Genomic DNA, 19,113 nt, shown 5'->3' on the forward strand with positions numbered 1-19,113 from the left:
AAAAATCTGTGCTCACGCCTTCCTTCGGAAGGGAAGTAAAGCCGTTGGTACCCGGTTCATAAGATTGATGGGTCGATATCTAGTCCAGATAGTAGAGTCACCTCTCTGGTGTCAGTGTTCGGCTTCGTAGCGGAAATTGGCCGACGGAAAAATAACTAGAACATGAAAAAGAACAATATTTCTCTGGACGAATAATTCCTATTTGAAATGTTACTTTTTTTCTTTCCGATTTGTTATCTCAAGTGTATCACACTATATATTAATATTAGCTTACGAAATAACTAAACAATATTGTTCTCGCAGCAAATGAAAAACATTTGTCGTCTATATTTAACCGGCACAATAATTAAATGTAAATCTAATCTAAACACAAATCAGCTGTACAACATTGCGACAATTACTATAAATTTACCAACGATTTCAAGGTGACCATCAGTTTCAACTCACACCTTTTGAATTGCAAGCACATAGTTCAACAAGACAAGATGAAAGTGGTTCTTATCGCTCTACTGATTGCCCTGGTAACAGTGGCCGTGGCCGAACCACACCGTCGTCATCGTCATCCGTGGCATCCACCGCCACCACCACCATCGAATGGAAGCGCGGTTGGCCCACCCCACCGCTGGTGGCAACCACCCCCACCAATAAACATCACCGAAATAATCCAGAACATAGTCAGCCAAATTGCTCAGGCTATCGCCGGACAGAACAACTCGGGAGGAAGTTCCAATTCGAGTTCGTCCTCCAATTCGAGTGCGTCCTCCAATTCTACATCCTCGGGCTCTAGCAACTCTTCCGATTCGAGCGCCGCCAATTCCACATCCTCCAACTCTGGCAATTCGACCGATGGAAACTGATTGTATACTGATTAGAGGCTCTGAATTCAATATGTCAAAAATGTCCATAAATATATTCTGAAAAGCACTTCTTTTGTTTCTTAAGTTAATAATATTATGATATTATCATAGGGGGATCCGGGACTATTAAGATCGTGGGGGTAATTCAGACCCCGATTTCTCAGAAAATCGTAAGACTTTCTGACAGTCGTATATATTCCAGGAAGCGCCATTCAGAAACAATGATTTTGAGAGATGAATCTCATTCTGCAATTTTTTTTAGAAGAGAGATACAACCTGTTTCATTTCAAATAAAAAATCATTGTAATGGTAAAACCGTGATAAAAGAAACAAATAAAAGCGAAAAACTACCAGGTAAGTGTTTTGGAAAACTTGAGGAAAAATAGGATTTTGAAATAATTTTTGTTTAGATGAAAACACAGACATTTTCAAGGCGCTCACCACTTTTGTGCGAACTGAGCGTTCCGGGCTATTCGGACCTCCTGTTCCATCAATCACCGTTCAGCGGCTTGCGGCTGTGCATACGACTGCATGCACCACACCAAAGAAAATACATGATGCGCCGATCGACAACTTGACTACCCAGATTAATTTTTAGCGCAATTCTTTTGTGCATCTTGAGGAGTTACTCCAATAAACACAATTTCATTGTAAAAAGAACTAAAAAAATGATGGTCTCAATTGCCGCGTAGGGAGATCCGAAATACGTCTACATGGTAAAAGGATGGAAAAACGTAGAGTTTTGAAATTCGTCGCCCAGCGCTGACATGGAGTGGCGAAAATGGTTACAAAATGTAGCTGAGGTTTAAAACTAACTATTAGGACCTTAGAGCGACAATTTTTTTCACATCTATCCACCTAAACGGTGAAGTGCTTAGGTAGATCCGAATAGCTCCGGGTTCCCCTATATTTTTTTCATTTCGTTTATTACTTAAATCGAATCGGGTCCAAGCAAAACTTTTGAATTAAACTGTTTCCTCAACATCTGGACAAGTATCACCGAAAGTATTTACTTTGTGACTTCCAGAATATACTTCGAAAGATCATAAGTGATTTGGTTGGTACACTGGAATCTGGAGGAATTCCACGAAGATCCGACCGAAAATCTTTAAAATCGTGGCCGATTTTTCCGATGAAACTTTACACTTTCCAACGGCATGTAAGACTAAACATTTTCCGCCGTCAATAAGATCATTTTGACTCAAGAGTAAATTTTTGAAAGGGCGTAAAAGTTTCTTCATGCATATCTTTGAAAAAAAAAATTGTTCGATTAATCATTTTACACACCAAAACTATCTGAGAACGAGTTTCAGGGAATGAATACCTCTGCATGAATCAAATATACACTGAAAAAAATGTTGTCTCATCTTTGACAAAAAATAAAATTTATGTTAAAAATTTAAGTTGGAAAAAACTTCCTTGATTTGATATCTTGTCAATAAAAACCTAAAGAGAAAAGAAACATTTTGAATCAGATTGCATGATAGAGAAGTTATCGGTAAAAAAGTTTTTCTAACGATAAGTCTATACATGTTTTTAAATTTCATTCTAATTGACGTAGAAAGCTATATTTTTTTTACAGAATATGATTATTAGTATAATTTCAAATCTTCCAGAAAGGCAATAGTTGTGAAGATATTTGGAATTAAGCTCCAACAAAAACAATTCATGAAATTATGCCCTTTTTAAAAGTTATTCGCCTTTCCCTTACAAAATCTATCAATAATCAATATTAGATCATTTTACAGATGTAATAAAAACTTTTTGAGCGCATTTGGATAATGAAGAAACTTTGACTAAAAAGTTTTTCTAACAACATCTTTTAACACATTTTTATAATTCATACTATTTGCAGTCAGATATGAATATGATTTTAAGGGGTTATATATAAAGTTGGAACTCAAAAAAAAATACTAGCACTAGATTTCAAATTACAGCCGTTTGCATTGCACTGGTTCTTCCACGAATGGAGTTTGAACAAAACCTTAAACGCAATTATCTCAGAATGGAGTTTTTTTTTTGAAAAATACCCGAATCGATCGATATCTTAAAATCTAGTCATCCGATATCGAATTTTTTTTTGGTTGTTTGTATTAACATTCTTGTAGACTTGAACGGTCCCTCCTTCATCCAAAAAAATCGATTCTTTGCAATGAGTTTTTGGTTAAAATTTTGAACCCCACAAAACTGAATTTTTTAATCAACATGGTTTTTTCGCATGAAAAAACATTTATTAGGAAACCAATCCGCTCAAGTACACCATAATACATTTTTCTTCAAACATCTTTTAATTTTTTTAATTTTAGTTAAGCCTCTGTCAAAAAACACTCTTTGGAGTATGAGCAATAATTCCGACAATCTTGAATATTTTTTTAATTCAACATGTTTTTCTATCTTCGATGGTACTACCACCAAACTGTCTTTCGATTTTTTACATAAAATTTGCAAAAAAAACCTTTAAAAAAAGCACGAACTTTACCCACTTTTTCGCCACAACTTTGGATATAACCCCTTAAATGCCATATCAATTCAAAATGCTCGTAACAAAAATATTCTGAAATGCAGTAGTTCTCGAGATATTTTAAATTTTGCTTTTACAGCACAATTATTGCGTTTTATTACGACCTTTTTATAAGTTATTCGCGTTTCTGCATCAATAGTAATTAGTTTTTCAAAGGCCCATAATATTTCCTTTAATTTTTCCTTTGACATCAAGGAGATATCGCATTTGTAAGCTACATGAATACGATATTTAGGTTTTTGTTGACAAAATAAAAAAATAAAAAATGGGTTTTCTTGCAATTCAAATTTGTAATATAAATTTTTGGTTTTGTGAAAAATGACACAAAATTTATTCAGTGTATATTTTTTCGTGCAAAACTATTCATTCTCTGTAACTCGTTCTCAGATAGTTTTGCTGTTTAAAATACAGTTATCAAACAAAAAAACATTTGAAAGTGATGCACGAAGAATCATCTACGCCCTTTTGAAAAATTGCTCTTGTTTCAAAATATTGCAATTGTCAGAGAAAGCATGGAGATTCATAAACCGCACACAACTACAAAGTTTCGTTCAAATCGGCGATGGTCATATTTTGTGGTCGGCCGGTTTCTCATGGAATCCCTCTGATGGTAAATTGCACATCATGTTTAAAATTTATTATAGACGGTGTTGTTCGAAACAAGTTCAATTGAAATATATTAAAATTTTGTTTATTTCTTTCATATAGGTAATTCGTTTCTTTTTCCGGGTTAGAAAAATCTTTTACTTTATGTGCGGGGTTGGGAATCGAACTTAGGTGAGCTGCGTATAAGGCAATCGATTTACCAACTACGCTATATACGCCTCCTAATTTCAGTCGAAATGAGTAACTGCAAAAGATTTCGAACCAGATGACTAAATCATTCAGAAATAAGTAAATGCATAATAATTTAGAACATAAGACCATTATGCAAATTTCAAAAAAAAATCGAATATGATTTTGTCCGATTAAAACCTTCCTTGGGGACCAGAATAAGAAAAAATAATCTCAAATCGTTTCACAGAGGAGTAAATATGGCATCAAAACCTTTGGCTATGCACTTCAGAATCTCTCATTCATTTATTCATTTAACAATTTTTGGTCACAGGTGACAGGTTTTTTGGCATTTTTTGATAATTTCACAGATATCATTAAATTTTTGTAAATATTTCGATATTCCAAGATTTTTCACAGGTTTGCATACTGTTTTTCTGTTTTTTTTTCTACTGAAATCCAGATATTAATGTGGTATTCCTGCTTACTGTACTATTAATTCGAGAGCAACAAGGATGACACCCAACCAATTGCGTCATCGAGAGGTGTTGTGATATATGATTGAATAGTGGACCAATTTTTAATGCTTTCAAAAACTTAAAAATTTATATTCAAACACATGTTGAGCACGCGCTGATTGTGCCGAAACACATTCAGTAGGAATAGGTTGAGTTGTCAGAGCTGGAAGAAGAAGTGGTAGAATTGGCCGCACTTGAATTGGAAGCCGCAGACGCGTTGGACGAAGATGAATTACGTGCGGCTTGAATATTGTTGTTAATGGTATCGAAGATATTCTGGATTAGGTCGTTGATGTTGATTGGTGATGGTGGTTGCCACCCTCCGAGAGAGCGAAAAGGTTGTTGTGGCTGTTGGTGTGGAAAGTATGGATGATACGGTTCAGCCGTGGCCAGTGTTGCCAGAGCAATCAATAGCGCTATCAGAATCACTTTCATCTTATCGATCGGTGTATGCAACAGAGATTAACTATCAGGCAAAACAGAGGTCTTTTTAAATAAAACTGATGCTTTGAACCGGGAAGAATTTTAAAAAATCTGAATCAACACAATTAGAATGTCTGACTACACAATGGAAGTAAATATTTATCTCTGATCTCGATCCTACACTTAATAAAATACACAAGAAAGGTTTATTGTATTACACAAAGATTTTTCAGCTAGTAGCGGCATAATATATAAATACTATTTGCTGACGGAATAATCGGAACATGAAAATTGGTATAACATTCACATTCCATCACTGGATTTTATAACAATGCGCACATATAAACTGTACCGGTACGCTTAATAAATTTTAGCATATGTTTTTAATATAGGTTAGGTGCATGAATCAAATGGAATTTGCAGTCGGATTATTATCGGTGTACGTTTAAGTGATGTTTGTTTTTTTTTATTCAAACAGCTGAATCCTTGAATATCCGCTCCAATTTGAATACAACAAAGTTGCGGTAATTAAACTGTTCGATGCAGCAATGAGAGTTAGAAAACAATTCGAACAAAGTATGCAATGGAAAGAGCACAGCATGTGTATTTATTCAGATGATATGATATACTGATTACACAAAAGAAAAAAAATCGAAATCTAAAATAAGTACACTCAGGTTTTTTTTTACGCGGGGAATACATGCCGCGTTAATGAAAACCGCGTAAATTTCAAAAACCGCGTAAATGAAAACCGCGTAAATTTTCCTAGATAATTAGGTTCTTTACTGACACACTTAACCTCACTTTTCTTGACAGTTCGCTTGTACTGTTTACATGAACTTAGAAAAATTTGTGGATGAGTAGATTCGCTGGAAGCAAATCGTAAAGAATTTTTCCTAAGTCCATGTAAACAGTACAAGCGAACTGTCAAAAATGAACACTCAGTTCATTTGTGACGTCATCGTAAAGTATTCAATTAGCGAAATGAATATATTGTACGATATTCAACTGAATGAATAAGGCTGGATATTTGATTGAATATTTTTTCTATTCACCGCGAGTCGCATCAGGTTAATTTTCAGCCGTCAAAAAAGAACTTCGATTATTTTTAACTCTGGCTCTTGCCCAGAACCTGATTCCTCCTCGGCACTACCTTACGGCATTATTTCTGGGAGGGGTTTTTATGTGCATAGTAGCCACTCTAATTCAACTATTTAGTAGTAGTCCCCTACGAAGACAATCTAGACGGCAAACCTCAGATTGTCTAATTCACCGAGCCCTTGGACTCCCTTATGCCATTCAGCACCACGACTCGGCTCCCTTGTGTCAGTTAGCACCGCAACTCCCTTTTCGTACAATTCAGCGCCATTTACTACTCGGTCTAGTCCCCGACGGTTCACTTAGCCTACTCCGACGGAGAATTCCCCGGCGAGAGAAGTTCTCCCGAAACTGAACCAATCAGCCAGGTGTCGAGGTTAGTTCGGCGATTCCGGTGAGGGCGTCCGGTTCGCTGGTGCCCCGACGACCCGCGATTGGTGGTGTCTAATCGCAGTCTACTCAGTGTAGTTCCCGGCGATGGCTCTAGCCTACTCAATGGGCCAACCAGTAGGTGCTGAGGTCTATCCGGCAATTCCGGGTGGAGTGTAGCTTCCGGTTAACCAGCGCCCCATCGACCAACTGCTAGCTGTGCGACGCGGTCTACTCGGCCTAATCCCCGGCGGTGGATCTAGCCTACTCACCAGCTACACGGTAGGGTGTGGAGGTCGATCCGGCGATTCCGACGAAGCTTGACGTCCGGTTCACAGGCGCTCCGACGACGCAAACTCGGTACTACGTCGCATACTACTCAACTGGTTCCCGGCGGTGGACCTAGTCTACACAGTCGGAGAGTTACCCGGCTGCGGATTTTTTCTCGAAGCCCGATTTGTGGCTTCTTGTTGGTCCCTTCGCCACTTCCTCTGCAGCTCGAGAGTATGCTCGTAACCACTCTGTTATCAGCGTCCCAGGTATGTTCGTCGTGGCACATCTCTTCGACGATATTGTCCATTGTCATACCAGGTATATCCCTACGAGTTTCTTCGAACCTAGGGCATTCGAAGACCACGTGTTCCGGTGTCTTCTGCACAGTCGCACACTTCGGGCAAAGGGGTGACGAAGCATGTCCAAACCGATGCAAGTACTTCCGGAAGCATCCGTGACCGGACAAAAACTGCGTCAAATGGAAGTTCACCTCTCCATGCTTCCTATGCATCCAAGTCGATACAATTGGGATGAGTCGGAGTAGGGTTCGTCGCGGTGCGGATGTGGGCGGTAAATGGATAGTCCGCACCGCAACCGCAAAAAAATAATAAAACCGCACCGCTTACCGCAACCGCACTGCATTTACCGCACCGCACCGCGCGGTAATGCGGTAAATGCGGTAAAATTCTGTATTTTTGAAAAATGTGTTGAAAAATTATTATTTTTTTTTGAATAACCAAATATAATAAAATATTACTCTTATTTACACGTACATTAACTTTGACGGACTCCTCAGAATGTAACATTTATTAAAAAATTAAAAAAGTTGACACTTTGCAAGTTTTATTAATAAAATTCCGTACATTTTGAGATAAATACTTTCGAAACAAGGTAAATCTTAGCATAGCACTGAAGTCATATGAAATGTAGCTGTACTTAGGGTTGTGGTACCGGTAATACCAGTACCGAAAATCCCGGGAATACCGATCCATTTTTGGTACCGTAATACCGGTACTGAAGAAAAGCCAGTACCGATATTTTCGGTACCATACAATTTTTTTATGAAAAACGCTTTTAATCCACCTAACAGTGTGATGAGACATTTCTTATAACTCTTATCACTCTCTTCTGATATTATATCGTATGAGAACATTTAAAACTTGATGCTTCGCGATGTTTTTGATAACACATACTACATGGGATTGTGGCAGGACACAGAGAATCGCTCAAATCAGCATAGGACAACATCAGTGCTAGAAATCTCAAACCAAATCAATAGGAAAGCGAAAAAATGGCCCATAAAATAGACATACAAACGAATTATTGCTAATGCTCTGTTAATAAAATATCTAAATTCCTCAATCAATGCATTGTGGTGGGAAAACTGAATTTTCCTAAAGGGGTTATGTATATTGTACTGAGCCAAAAAATTGATTTTTTTTTGAATCGAAATGATAGTTTATACTCAAATTTCCAACGCGACTGAGACCTAAAAATCAACGCTTTTTCTGGAAAAAAGCGACACTAGCAGTGACACCATTCAAAGAAAATCAACAGTGAATATTTCCAGACTTGGTTTTATTTCCTATTTAAGAACTATTGTGTTTTTTACATCCTAGATTGCATGATTCAGTGATCGAAACCAAAAACTTCATGAAGTATTTGAAATTATTAAATTAAAATTTGTGTTTGCTATTGAAATTGACAAAATGATAGTATCGCCCCTTTGACGATTGTTTACTTTTTCGGTCCCACCTATCAGCATTGAAGTATCGCCCTTACGTTTTTTTTACAATACCAATTTTACAATTGGTGGGGGTTTGGTGAAAATCGATCTAACTGTCCAAACGGCATAATTCCGAAACCGTAATTTTTGAAGTTTTAAAATTATGCAGAATTAATTTTTCAGAAAATAGTAACAGAGTTCGTGATTTTAGCGAATTTGTTGAGACTTTATTGTAGTTATGAATATTAACCTGAGAAAATTCACCATAAATACTTCTTGGACGATATACCGCCAAAATTATTTTATCAAATGATGCGCTGTTTAACGTTTGTAAAACTCATCGAAGATACTAAACCTCCGAAATTGGCGGTTTAAAAATGATGTTATCTTGACCTTAAATTACTGTTTTTGAACATTTGACCTATACATATAATTCGTCATACAACAAAAATCAAATTCTCATCAAAATCGATCAGGACCTGCTAGAATCGAATGGAAATCGTCATTTTTCATAAATTTCTCTCTACATTCGGAAAGTGTTATCCTCGTTATTAATCATATTACGTTTGCGTCTCAACTCGACGCATTCCCAAAATATAAACTTGTTTTAATCCACCTAGTGGTGCAATTGTGCTTGTCTCACTTGTCCAGACTACGATGGTTATGTTCAATAAAATAGTGGAAGTGAATATTTCATGTTCAGTACGATTTGCACATACATACAATGGATCGACAGCCACGATCTTGAGATACAATGTGATACTGAAACATCGCTTGACCGCCGCTGGTTTCAAGCGATGTTTCAGTATCACATAGTAAGATTCGGGAGGTCCGGGTCCTGCCGAAAATTTTCAACTTGTTAAGAAATTTTAAACTAGTTTTATTTTTAAAGTAGCAACCACTCACTGCATACTCCCTCCGGGCCGGTATGATTGACGATTTTTAGATTGATTGCATAACCTTTCTGTATGAGAAAGGCAAAAGGGGGTGGGGGTGGCGTAGTTGGTAAATCGATTGCCTTGTACGCAGCGCACCTGGGTTCGAGTCCCGACCCCGCACATAGGGTTCGAAATTTTTCACAAGAGATTTTTCAAACCCGAAGAGGCGAATGACCTTAAGGTTAAAACCAAAGGCAAAAATGTACCAAAGTCCAAAAAAATAAATTTTTGTCACACATTATTTTTTTCGAGTTTACATCAAATCTCGATGTTTCATGCATTATAAAGTCATTTGGCATCAAAAATACAAATTTGATTTTGAAAATTTTTCATTTCAGTTTATATGGGAATTTGCTGTGTGATTGCACTCTTCAACTCGTAACTCCGGAACCGGAAGTCCAATCAATAAAAAATCAATTGCAGCCGATGGGAAGGTTGTACCTTTCATTTGAGACTAACTTTGTGCAAATCGATCCAGCCATCTCTGAGAAACAGAGGTCACATATTTTTCCACATACACACATACATACACACAGACATTTTCCGATCTCGATGAACTGAGTCGATTGGCATATGACACTCGGCCCTCCCGGTCGGGATTAGATTGACGAATTTTAGAGTGAATGAGAAAGGCAAAAACATTTTTAGCAAATGTTGAAAGTTATGCATTTTTTGGTGCGCAGTTCTATGTTTCATAGACATTAAATCAATTTTTACTTCGCTTCCTATTAAATAAAGACCCTTATTACAGTACATCTCTACAAAAACGAGCTCAATTTGAAAAGAAATCTGAGGATCATGATTGAAAACAGAACTCTGGAATTTTCTATTGGAATGTTTTCAGGCAGGATTTTGATATTGATGCAATTAGACAACTGTGAAATCAAGACCAAAAGATCAGTTACATATCAGGACCCCATTCCGACAATTTATCAAAAGTCCTCATGATGTTTGCAACAACAGAATATCAATGTACGGATCAGATAATTGTTATTGTAATATTGAATTAAATCAGTCTGCATCAATAAATTTTCAACTTCAATCCAATTTTTTTTGTTGGTGTGGTGGATGGGGGGGGGCGTTGTATGGTGTTAAACCCCAAAACCTTCTTTTGGCTACGCCGTTGCTTGGAGTTAGTTATTTCGCTTTTCATTTTCCAATATGTTTCAGATCGATCCGATGGTCATGAATTAGAAAAATTGCAGTCAGAAGATTCGCACAAATGAACATTTTTGCACTGATAAGTTATCAAGTTCCTTCCAGACAACTTGGAAGTGTTCGGTGATTATTTCTAGCGGTTGTAGATAGAAAAATGAAATACAAAATTCGTTTTATCGAAATAATGTTTGGCTTATTTCAATGGATTATTACTATATTGAACAATAAATAGGCGACAAAGAGTAATCCACAAACAACAAGCCATAACTTTCAAAGTATTCAAAATAGATATTTGAAGTCTTCAGTAAAGTTATTTGCAAAAGTAAGAGCTACAAATTTGCTGAAGGCATCATTTCGATATAATCACTTCCAAGAAAATTTGGAAAAATATCTCACTCATAGGGGGATTAATCAGCAAAAGCACAATACCAAAAGAAAGGGCATATTGCCTCCATTAAATTCACCGAAGATACTATTGACCTAAAATAAGCCGTTTTGGCGTTAAAAATAGATTACATGTTTTTGGTCATATTTCTGGCAATGGGAAATGATAAAAATCTTTCGTCCGCATTTAATGTTAAATATCTCTTTTGATAATAGTCCGATTTCAACAATCTGTAGCTTGTTCGAAAGGTATTCGTTAAAGCTGTCTAAAAACGTATGAATTGCTATTCTATATTGTCAATTTCGGCAGATAATTCAAAAAAACTGCAAAAAACGCCATTTTTACGCATTCAAACATTCATATCTTGGAAACTAAACATCAGAATCAAAAACAAATTAATAGCGTTCATACTGTTTTTTAGTTCTTTCATTTAAAATTGGTTTGGATAAGATCGGTTCAGCCATTGCTGAGAAACACGAATGAGAATTTGTCCGTTACATACACACACACACACAGACACACACACACACAGACAGACATTGTCCCAAATCGTCGAGCTGAGTCGATTGGTATATAAGACTCGGCCCTCCGGGCCTCGAAAAAAATCTTGAAAGTTTGAGCGAATTCTATACATTTCTTTTATAAGAAATGTAAAATATGTGGATTCTCTAGGGGGACATGTTTCAAAATATCGGTCTGCAAGATGACTTTTAATTATATTAATTACCTTCTATAAGTTAAACATTACTAGCTTCCGTTGTACTGAACGGAATGTTTAAATTCTTTATATTGTTATTATTAAATTTTAACGATCTTGTACTAAATTTCATAATATTCACATCTAGCGTAAGAGACGTAAAAATTTGCTATGATTTTTTTTATTAGCGACATTCTGATTGGTTTCCATTTTTTACTGGGTGGCACGTAATAAGACTATGGTCTAAATCATGTCTTTGGTTTGCTCTTAAACCTTTATTTATAAAATAAAGAACAGCGATTTAGCAGCTAACAATTTTAAACTTGGTGAGCTACTCCAAATGGGGCGATTTGTGATTATTAGTGATAGGAAAATTCAGCAAAACTCCATAGTTTACAGGAAAGCAAAGAGCCTTGGTATGCAGGTCGAAACCAATTTACAGCAAATCAAGAGAGGAAAAGCGAGCAACCTGCTCGGAGTAACTGCCATTCTCGCTTTGATTTACTGTTATTAATAGTGTTTCTTACTTTTACCATCTATTAAAGTCGATAAAAGTCGCACCGCTTAGCAGTTATTGATTTCATAGTGGCCTAGATTTCGAAATAAAAGAAGGTGCCGCATACGAAAAATATTTTCTGCTGAAATGAGTCATGCCATTCCGAATCAATTAAAAACAATAAATATGTTTTTTGATCAGCACAAATCAATCATCTGAGAATAAGGTCATCAGTTTCAGCATTCAATTTCATTTTGTAGCTCTTTTCGAATTTAAAAAAAGGCTTCAGTACCGTAGTACCGGTTCTCGACAAAAAGGGTCGGTACTGCGAACCCTATCATTATACATACAAAAACGTTCTTCCGCAGCAATCAATAGGAAAACTTTTAACTTCTCCAAATTAATCAAAAGTTCTCCAATTTAATCAAAATTCACAGTTGAGAAAATGTCATCGTAAACGATTCATAATTCGACGATTGTCAAGAGGAATCGGGAGAAATGATGCATTTTTAAATTGGATTTGATAGTGCAATTCAATTGTTTTTCAATGATTGTATTGTGCATTTTATATATTTGAAAAGGTTCGCTTGTAAATTTTTAAAAGTCCTTTTTTTATTAACGACTTATAGTGAGTCAATCTTTTTCCTTTTTTATATTGTAACGACATATAATTAGCAAGGGACTGGAAGGTGAAGTATTTTTCAAATATTAAGAGCCATAGTACTCAAGGAAGAGCAAGGATTTGAAGTAAGAAAGTTTAGAAAAGCGTGGAGTAGGGTCAATGAACAAGCTTAGAGTTTCCCGGTTACTTAGCTTTTTGTCTTCTGCAGCGCAGGAGTCAGGATCTTTTGGCATTAAATGCGAATCACCTGAGTCTGCGGCATGTCCGGACAAGCGTAAAGTCAATTTAATGAGCTATGGAGTCGGCTCCGACAGCATATATCATATTAGAATAAACAAAATGTAAAAAATCAAGTAGCGATAGGTCCGATATTTTCCAATCATTGTCAAGTCCATGGAAATTAGAGCAATCAAATGTTTATTATGTTTCCCTATTGTAAGGTAATAAGTTTCGTCATTCTTAAATGATAAAAGTCAAAGTTTTAATTCACTTTTTAATGCAGACTGCAGACTTATCAATTATTTTTTTAAGCGCGGTTGCGGTAATACCGCGCGGTAAATGCTCATTTCCCGCACCGCATCCGCAAGAAAAAGTGTCTTATCGCACCGCAGATTTTGCGGTGCGGGTGCGGTAAATACCGCGCGGTTGCGGTAAATACCGCAACCGCGACGAACCCTAAGTCGGAGGGTCCACCTTCCTTTCTCCGCGTTGTCCCACTGCTGCTGCCATTTAGCCAACGAGTCCGCTCGTACGGCCATTATCCGTAATATCCTGTTCAGATTTTCACGGTTCCACTTGGTTTTCAGCGCAGCACCTCAGGCAGGAACCCCATATCGGAGTATCAATGACGAAACAGTAGATAGCAGACGTCTCGTGCTGCTTCTCGGGCCGCCGACGTTTGGCATGATTATCGCTATTGCGTTCGTTGCCTTCGCCGACTTTTCACAGGCGTAGTCAACGAAGCTCAACCGGTCGTCGAGCATCACTCCCAATTGCTTCAGTGCACGCTTCGATGCAATCACGTGCCCTCCGACGTCGATCTGCATCCGCTGAACCGCTTTGCAGGTGCTGACCAACAACACCTCCGTCTTGTGGTGAGTTTTCTGCAGCTTGACCCCGTTCATCCAACTCCCGATCGCGTCTATTGTCTTTATCACCGACACCTCCACTTCATCAAGTGTCTCACCCATCACCGTTAGTGACACATCGTCAGAAACCCACGATTTTCAATTTCCTGGGCATATGCAGCGTTAAGATCCCATCGTACATTCCGTTCCCGTTCTGTTTAGATTACTTCTTAGCACTCTCGAGCACTGTCCGTATTGCATCCACTGTCGATGCTCCTTTGCGGAATCCGAACTGCATATTGGACAGTCCGCACTCACTTTCCGTGAATTTTGTCAGCCTGTTTAGGATGATCCTTTCCAGGAGTTTTCCGAGTGTATCCAGCAGCTTCTGGACCTTCCACATTTCGGGGAAGTTGCCTTCATTTAGACACTTCTGCAGCACTATCCTGAACATGTCCGGATATGCCAGGATCGTAGCTTTCAGTACCACGTTTGGTATTCCATCCGGACCAGGGACTTTCTTTGATTTCAGGCTCTTCGATGCTTCTGCTAGCTCGTCGTTAGTCACTTGCCGATCCGTGTTTTTTCCTTCTTCTTCGCCGTACGGTGTCGGTGGCCATATAGTTGGATCGTGCTTCTGAAAAGGACCCTCGACGATTATCTTCAGCTTGCTCGGGTACATTTCGGCTGGCGTCGTCGGGCCATTCATTTTCGCAATCACGGCTCGGTATGCATCACCTCAATCATTGGCGTCTACTTCTCGCCACAGTTCCTTGTGGCAATCTGACTTGCTAAGTTTGATCTCCCGTTTTAAAAAAGCCCTAGCTTCCCGAAACGCTGCCTCACGCTCTTCACTATCTTCACACCCTCAAGATGAATGGAGTATCCCTCCGAAACGTTGATCTATGGGTAGGCAGGGTACCAAAAATCGAAAACTACGTCAACTTCAATTTAATTCAGTTTTATTCAGAGCTTTATATACACTATAATTAAAGAAATTCATGGCTATCTCAGAAAAAATAAAATATTAAACTTGACTGGTTAATATGGATGTTTGAAGATAAAAATTTTGAGAAGAGACTTTCCACGTGTGTTATTTAAACTCTTCGTGTCGCTATTGAATTCAGCATGAAACATGCTCAAACATGCCATGTGAAAAGTGAGAACACTTTTTTATGATGATATTATTGAAAGTACATATTCATTGTATTGGTATGAACTATTATGAAGAATAACGGATCAAATCTTAAAAATATCCATGAAAAAGAACCGGGAAAAGAAGTCTCCCAAAAAACCCCACTCTTGTCCCCAGTCAGCGAAAATTCGGCAAAATAAATGGTAAAATCATGGGCGAAAGTGCACGTTCACCGAGCTCTTCCCAAGCTCCGTTCGCAATTGAAAATATTTTAGACCTCCTCAGCAAAATTAGTTATGAAATTTGCGTTTCGACTTCGTCTCATCAGAATCCGACACTAATTTAGTGACAGGACTAAGCTAGCTACGACGCTTATGATAAATGATACAGAAATTGTTTAATCTCACTGTTAGGTGGATTTGGTCGAATTTTGAGCTATTTTTCCATCTGAAAAAAATTATCAAAAAATTCATAACATTGATATGAAAATTTAGAGAACATAAGAAAACAATATGAAAATCATTATAAACACAGATAACAGAAATTTAGGCTAGAACAAAATTTCGTTAAAAACCTGTGTAAACTTTCAAATTGATAAAAGTTGGAAATCCGTTTTTCACTATTGCCATCTATGCAACTGTTTGCTACACGCGTTTGACAGCTGTACTCCAACTGCATTGCATCGATTACTGTTCAACCTATATACGATTGATTTATTACAAAATTCAGTAGCTGGTATTTACACACATTTCGAATCGAGCAGACGTTTATCTGTGCTATAACTTTGCTTCAACTACTTGCACCTCTATTATACAAATTTGGGATAGCATTATTAAGAACCTATACTTTAAGATAGTAGAATGAAAGCATTTTCAATTTTGTGACAGATATTAGCATATATAACTCGTAAAGAACAAAACTCTTGCGGTGCCCAAGTGTTTTGTTCTTCACATACGTGTCAACTATTTATTTTATACTTATAAGAAAAAAACTTTACAAAATAACCTTTTCAAACTAGTAAATTAAATCATTCATTATCAACCAATAAATTGCACATTCAAATCCAATTTTAAAATGCATTACTAAAACCGATTCTTTGTGACATCGGTGGAATTATGAATCATTTTCGATGATATTTTTTCAACTGCCAATTTTGATTATTTTCAAGCAATTAGAGACGAACTTACTATATCAGTGGCGGATCCAGCGGGAGGGTCCTGGGGGTATAGACCCTTCTCAAAAATTTTCAACTTGTTGAGAAATTTAAAATTATTTTGAATTTTGTAATGGTTTCAAACTCAAAATCTTTTCAAACCAAATTTGACCACCAATACTGGTTTTCATACATGAGGTTTTTACGTACTACGTATTTTACAATGTTTACAAACCCCATCCGAAATTTTGTAAAGAATGTAATTACTTTAATCAAACCAAACACGAATTTGGAGAGATTGTTAGTAAAGAAGATAAACGCAAGGGCCCCAGATGTGTAGGGGTCGAAAGAAAGTTGGTTACCCTAGTAGATGAACACTTTGTAGTTTGTTTAGTATGAATTCATCATTGTGCAATCGATCGACTTTCTTGAACTTGGTAAGACAAAACTACATTTCTATACAGTGTTGACTGTAATGTGTGCTCGTTACAGCATTTTTTAAACATTAGCTTTACATATTTGTTGTGTGTCATACAAATTCATATTGGATCAGGTGAAATTATAACAAATAAAAATAAAACATCTTCTAGAACAGTTGAGCTGCCAATATAAAATAGCTAGTTGAGACTCGATGTTTCAGTGTGCCCTTGCGACCTACTAAAGATGAAGTCTTTGACGCTGGTGATACTTTGTGCAGTAGTTGTTCTGTTTTCGGCTTATCAGGCCTCGGCTATCAGGCTACCACGCCCATGGATTCCATGGCGTCCACGGCCTTGGCTACTGAACGCAAACGCTAGTGCGTCCGCATTGAATAATACGGATGCTGGCATAGATACTCGACCGCACATACTTCCATGGCTGAATAGGACTGCTGTGGCCGACAATGAACCCCAGTAAAGCTACGGCTCTTATGTAGCTACATATTCGTATTATAACCATTCTAAAATAAAAATTCAACGTTGAATGTATGAAGCATTATTTTTCCGATGATTCCTGTTCGATTCAGTAACAATGATATGTATGCTCAATGTTACAGTATTCGCAATGCCGATTGATTAGTACGCATCTCAAGCATGGTTTGTTTCCCCACGTTTCGCGCCACTTACTTCAAGCTGAGGCGAGAAACCCATTAATCAATTTAAGACCCCCATTTTCGAACGTCTCACCGTTCCATCACGCATTAATGCTGATTAGCATTACATTTCAATCAAGTCCAAACGACGATAAGTTTTCGCTTTTTTCCCACTCACTGGCTCGTTTCAATTTCATTTAATTTTGGAATTGAGTTCTTCCACCCCTCCGCCAGGCGTACAATCAAACCGACACTTATTGCTACGTCCGATAATGGTTGATATTGTGGTTCAGTTTCAATTGATCGGAATAAAAACCGAAAGCTATAAAATTATGTACGCGACGTCACGAGTTTGGTCATTTTGTTGATGCTGGCCACATGGTTTACCGGCTGATAGCACACAATGTTTGCAATGTATTAATATTGCGAGCACATTTGAACCTTATCCGTTCGATTGGGTCACTCCCTTCACCCGTGCCATTATTAATCAAATTGTTCACCGAAATGTGGGTGACGTTTCGAGCTTAAAGTGGGACATTTCAGGTGGCTATGGCCGATGATATAACATAGTGAATTATTGTTTGTTATGTAAGTAATTATATATAAGAATTGAGTTCGGTTTCTCATCTCGCTCAGTTCAGAAGCTAGAAATTGCTCCGCAGCTATAGCAGGGAAAGTAATCAAATTTACCCGCGCACCGCTTGATCTATTTGCAAAGGCAAAAATTGATTCCTTCTACCTAGTGTGTGAAACATTAATGAACAATGAGTGACAATGCAAAGCAAGAGTATATCCCGTTACGGGAAAACCGTGTTTTTCTGTTGACTAATCGAAATGTCCGATATGACTATCAATTCGTGAAGGGGAGCAAATGTTGAAAGTGAACATGAAGCTTAACGTAGTAGAAGTAAATGCGGTGCAATTCCATCATTTACGTCATGCAGTACTGATTATTTTCAAAAACATTAGTCAAGAAGAATCATTCGCTTCCCAGAACAGCAGGAAACATGTATTCGAATGACATCTTGTACAGTATTTCAACGTATATAGAGGTTGACAGTATTGAAATAAAGTTACATGACTTGGCACCATGTAGTAGTTCCTCCGCTATCAAACAAATCATGTCAAAATACGGAGTGAATAGTGTTAAGGAAGATACTTAAAGGAAATTCTTCCTAGGACTCAACAACGGCGCGCATAGGAGTATTTGATTGAAAACCCTGGCCGAAATTTAGTAATAATTTGTACTACTATTATAGGCTTGTAGCCATATGCAAGTGTAAAAAAGCTTTCTGCCCAATCAAACACTTGTCTTATCTATTGTTTGTCTTTAGTTAGGGCTCTTAATTGTTGTCATTTGGGTCCGCCTATCTATTATGAAAAAAATATATTTTTACATATTGTATTTCCAAAGGTTTGGTGTCCCGATAAGAATGAAATTACAAGATTATAACAGAACACAATTTTTGTATCATATTGTGTTATAAATTAGGTCTCGTTAGTAGTTAAAATAACAGAAATTTATAACAAGTAGCAATGCGAGATAAAGTTTTGAAATATTTCTGTTATGTGTTTCTGATCGGGGTATTGCAATTTTTCATTATTGAGGATTTCGGTAAAAACCAAATAATTTTAGCAGATTTTAGGATGTGACAACGTGGAAAGGCATGTCTGGTAACTTTTTGCGTTATCTCGTTTTGCCTTCTTGTCAAGTTCGCCTTAGGAAATATGGAAAGATCTGCTTCGGGAGATTGTTTCTTAGTTTTGTTACAAGTCAAAATTTCAAAGTGTAATTGATTTCAATTACTTTCCTGGATAACAACATTCATAA

The 19,113-nt window shown here is 37.3% G+C and overlaps 1 protein-coding gene across 1 annotated transcript; it reads left to right on the forward strand.

Annotated features, from left to right (window-relative positions):
• Positions 1-425: 425 nt before the first annotated feature.
• LOC131692784 (nucleosome assembly protein 1-like 3) lies at positions 426-924 on the forward strand. Its single transcript, XM_058980049.1, has one exon. It carries the CDS (start codon positions 486-488, stop codon positions 855-857), a length of 372 nt encoding a protein of 123 aa, XP_058836032.1. The 5' UTR covers positions 426-485; the 3' UTR covers positions 858-924.
• Positions 925-19,113: the final 18,189 nt, after the last annotated feature.

Source organism: Topomyia yanbarensis, chromosome 3, assembly GCF_030247195.1.
Source record: "Topomyia yanbarensis strain Yona2022 chromosome 3, ASM3024719v1, whole genome shotgun sequence".
Taxonomy (NCBI): Eukaryota; Metazoa; Arthropoda; class Insecta; order Diptera; family Culicidae; genus Topomyia; species Topomyia yanbarensis.

Excerpts from the sequence above, each read along its gene's own strand:
- LOC131692784 (XM_058980049.1), top strand. The coding sequence starts at position 486 with ATGAAAGTGGTTCTTATCGCTCTACTGATTGCCCTGGTAACAGTGGCC.